Here is a 3992-nt window from a genome sequence, read left to right as displayed (position 1 = left end):
GCAACAGCTCTTATTATATTGAAGAATTAGAATCAAACCATTTGAAATACTTCTGAGGGTAAAAAAGGGAATGTTTTCTATTGCAGGCTATAGTTATTTAAGTAACAGTGAAAATATTATTCCCTACTGTTGTTTTTAATGTAATAAAATCTACTGATGACAGTGCTGGCTCCGAGAAGGCCTCAAGGAATTGGTTGTGTTATTGTATTCTGATTCAGTGCTGAGTTACTGTATGCCATCCAGATTTCTTTATGTGCAATGCATGATAAATAAAGTGGATTTAGTCTCCCCTTCTTTTGCATGTCAGTGTCAAGGAGAGGAGAAAAATCTTCCAAATACAATAGCAAAGCAGGAATAGGGAGCATATAGATGTAAGACTCACGCTTCTGAAGGAAAAGTAATTATTTGAAAAAATAAATAAATTTGGAACTAAGATATATTGGTAAAAGACCAACATAAAAAAGATATAAAATATTTGATGAATAAAATTCAAGGGTGTGAATACATATCAAGAAAGTATAAAAAAGACCCATGGAATTTTTTTGTAACAACTCCAATTGAAATTTCTTTTGTTGAACAGAACAGAGATTATATTAATACTCGTCCACTTGAGGGAGATTTTATTTTATCTCATTCCAATGGCTACAACTAGATGAAGGCAATGTTATGACGATAAAGGCTCTATGATTCTACAAATTTGTGACTCATTCCTCATCTTCAACAGTTTGGATCACAATGAAAATCCTGTGTATTCCATATAGAAAAAAGAAAGGAAGGGAAGAATTCATTGTAGCCCAGAGCCTAGGGGTACAAAAAACAATCCTAAGCAATTTTAAAAAGATAATATTGGTGGGAGTAGACTGAGTCTCTAAGAGGATATCATTGCACAGACTTAGAAGAAGATATTTTCTGGGTCCTATACTATGACACTTTTTAATAGATAGGACATGGAAGATGTCTGCTGTAGCCAATATTCTCTCCATTCTGAACCACAACCTGAAACCCAAGTAATGTCTCCACCATTTTCTATAGAGAGGTGAAGTTGAAGCCTGGATAAAAATAAACATTAACCCTCAAAGAATTATTTGAGGGTGAATCTTCATTTGAATATTATGCTACCTGAAATAAATGTTCACATTGTCCTTTCCTTTTTAAACTGAACAAAACAATGCTGTAATCTGAACTTGAAGAGTTCCAAAGATATTGAGGAAACATATAACAGAAACAGAATTTTGTAACTTCTGTGCTTATTCATGGAGTATAAATTAGCAGTTTGGGGAAATGAGATATATACAAATTATACTATGTAGAATAAATAATCACCATTCAATTTTTTTTCTATTTATGTCTGGGTTCCCATAAACTATCAAAAGATGATAGTATGGGCAAAGGTTCATTGCAGCAATATTCCACTTTCTATTGGCCAGGCAAACAGCAGCAAGGAGCTTGATTTGAATGCTACATGTAATCAGGTGCATTTAATAAACTTCCAGCTGCCCTACTTTCATAGTGAGTTCTTCTCATTTTTTTTAAAATCACATGTGGTTTAGTGTTCCATTTTTTTCCATGAACACGTTATTAATAAAATCTAGAATGGTTTCCTAGGTTTGGTGTTTGCAGAAGACAACTGACATGGGGAAGTCGCTAGGTAACCCAATAAATATTATTGATTCAGAATTAAAGCTATCCCTTTCTTATATCATCCTAATTGGATTATTGTGTTTATATAGCATGCTGTCCCCTGAAATTTGGTATTTTTATAAAGGAAGTTTACTTAAGAACAAACGGATTAAGAAAATGCCTCTTTGTAGTCATGTCCAAATTTGAAACAACTCTAACTTAAATTACATTGGGACAAGTAGTTAACAAAAGAATTGTATACAAAGTTGTTGGCTAAGAAGTATTTCAGTTATGACGATATATATGAAACATATTAAAACAATTTCTCAAACTACAATCATTTTTGCTCCATAAGATCTATTCAAGAGAGTTGCATTTAACCTGACATGTAAATATATATTATTCGGCATTTTAAAAATCTCATTATAAGGTCAGTAAAAGCATTTTTTGTCTTTATACCTAAAATGTTAGTGACTTTTAGGAAATATATTGAACATTTTCTTCACTGCTCCCTTCACTTCTTTGTTCCTTAAACTATAAACAATGGGATTGACCAAAGGAGTGAGTAGCGTGTAGAGCAGGGAGAACAGTTTTTTTGGGTTACTTAGTGAACTTAAGTTTGGTAAGACATAAACTATTATCAAAGAGCCATAGAAACAACCGACCACTGTGAGATGAGAGGAACAAGTTGAGAATGCCTTTTGTTTCCCTTTTATGGATGGGATTCTCAAAATGTTCTTAATTATGCAAATGTAAGATGTCAAAGTTATAATAAATGGAGCCAGAGTTCCTATGAAGGAGATGATGAAAGCTGTAATTTCCACCAGAGTGGTATCATCACACGAGAGCCTTATCAATGGGATCAAATCACAGAAAAAATGGTTGATTTTGTTGGGTCCACAGAAACTCAGTTTAGATACAAAGTATATGATAAAACTGATAAACAATGAACCACTTATCCATGACCCAATAATAAGCAGTATGCAACTTTTACTATCCATAAGCATTGTATAATGCAATGGTTTGCATATTGCTAAATAGCGGTCATAAGACATTACCGCCAGAAAATAGCATTCTGTAGCTGCAAGATACCCAAAGAAATAAAGTTGTGCAAAGCATCCTCTAATAGAAATAGTGCTATCTCCACTCAGAAACCTGACCAGAATCCTTGGCATGATGGTGCAACTGTAGCAAGTCTCAAGGCAGGATAGGTTTCCCAGAAAGAAATACATGGGTGTGTGAAGTTGTCGGTCAACAATCACTAGAACAACAATAAGAATATTTCCAGTCATAGTTATAAGGTAGATGAGTAGAAATAATGTAGAAAATAAAGGCTGAAATTCCCCAGTGTTGAAATCCAGAAGAATAAACATCATGGGAATTGTTTGATTTTCTCTGTCTGGATTACTTTTTACAGACATCTAAATAAAAATAAACAGTAACAACAAGTTTAATTGGATCATTTTGCTAGGATTTTTGCTTCTAAATATGTAAAGTTAAGATAAACAAATAAATTTAAGTGTTTTAAATTAAACAATCTCTTTCCCTTTCCCTCTCCCTCCCTTTCTCTGTAAAATTACCTTAAAATCAGTATATCCTAGAAAGTTATTAACTTGCTTTTTACCAACTATAAAATATTAAGATTATAGAAACAACTTTCAACACACTGCTGCTCACTACCGATGCTGTTGGAGCCAATTATGTATTGAATGCTTCAGAACATCTATCCTGAATATTCTTTGAAAACATGGATTTTTAATGAGAATGTAGATGAGGATATTTCTGTAAACTGAATAACATTCATTTATGTTTTATCTCAGCACACATATCAATTAATCTTAAAAAACCTTGGGAAACTCCCATATCATTAATGTTAACTCCCAATAGTTTCATTAAATCAAAAGCCATGAAATGCATGCCTAAAAATAAATGGTTCATCCATTTATCATACTTGTATATACATATCTGTATTTGCTATCTATTTTATTTTGTCTTATTTTGTATTTCCTCAGATATGTCTCTGCATAGGAATATGTAATCCGGGTGCCCTGAGATAAACTGAGATTCACACAGGTGTAAGAAGGGGGTCCATGGCTGTATACCTAGCTTCTTGGGCCTCTCCTCATTTCTAATAGATTTGATATTCAAAAGAGCAAATTATTCTTCCAAACATACTATTTCCATTTATTATGCCTTACTCAGTCATCCATTGCTATGTAGGAAAAATAACATCAAGATGTCTAAATCTTAATTTTTGGAACAGAAAAAAAATGAATAAGTTTTTAACATCATAATTGCATTCTATAAAACTTCAAAGATCACTTATTTCTGTATGTACAAATTTTCTGTATACTAAAGGCACAAGATAAAAG

The 3992-nt window shown here is 32.6% G+C and overlaps 1 protein-coding gene across 1 annotated transcript; it reads right to left on the bottom strand.

The window, feature by feature from the left end:
- Positions 1 to 2087: 2087 nt before the first annotated feature.
- On the bottom strand, positions 2088 to 2912 carry LOC148046097 (olfactory receptor 6B1-like). The gene has a single exon (XM_087714510.1). The coding sequence runs from the start codon at positions 2910 to 2912 to the stop codon at positions 2088 to 2090; it is 825 nt and encodes a 274-aa protein (XP_087570636.1).
- Positions 2913 to 3992: the final 1080 nt, after the last annotated feature.

The sequence above is a fragment of the Thamnophis sirtalis genome, unplaced genomic scaffold, assembly GCF_051295495.1.
Source record: "Thamnophis sirtalis isolate CommonGarterSnake01/CBP01778 unplaced genomic scaffold, rThaSir2_p1.2 scaffold_4, whole genome shotgun sequence".
Taxonomy (NCBI): domain Eukaryota; kingdom Metazoa; phylum Chordata; class Lepidosauria; order Squamata; family Natricidae; genus Thamnophis; species Thamnophis sirtalis.
This window is presented reverse-complemented; position numbering and strand designations above follow the sequence as displayed.

Coding starts and splice junctions, on each gene's coding strand:
- LOC148046097 (XM_087714510.1), bottom strand. CDS start 2,912: ATGACTGGAAATATTCTTATTGTTGTTCTAGTGATTGTTGACCGACAA.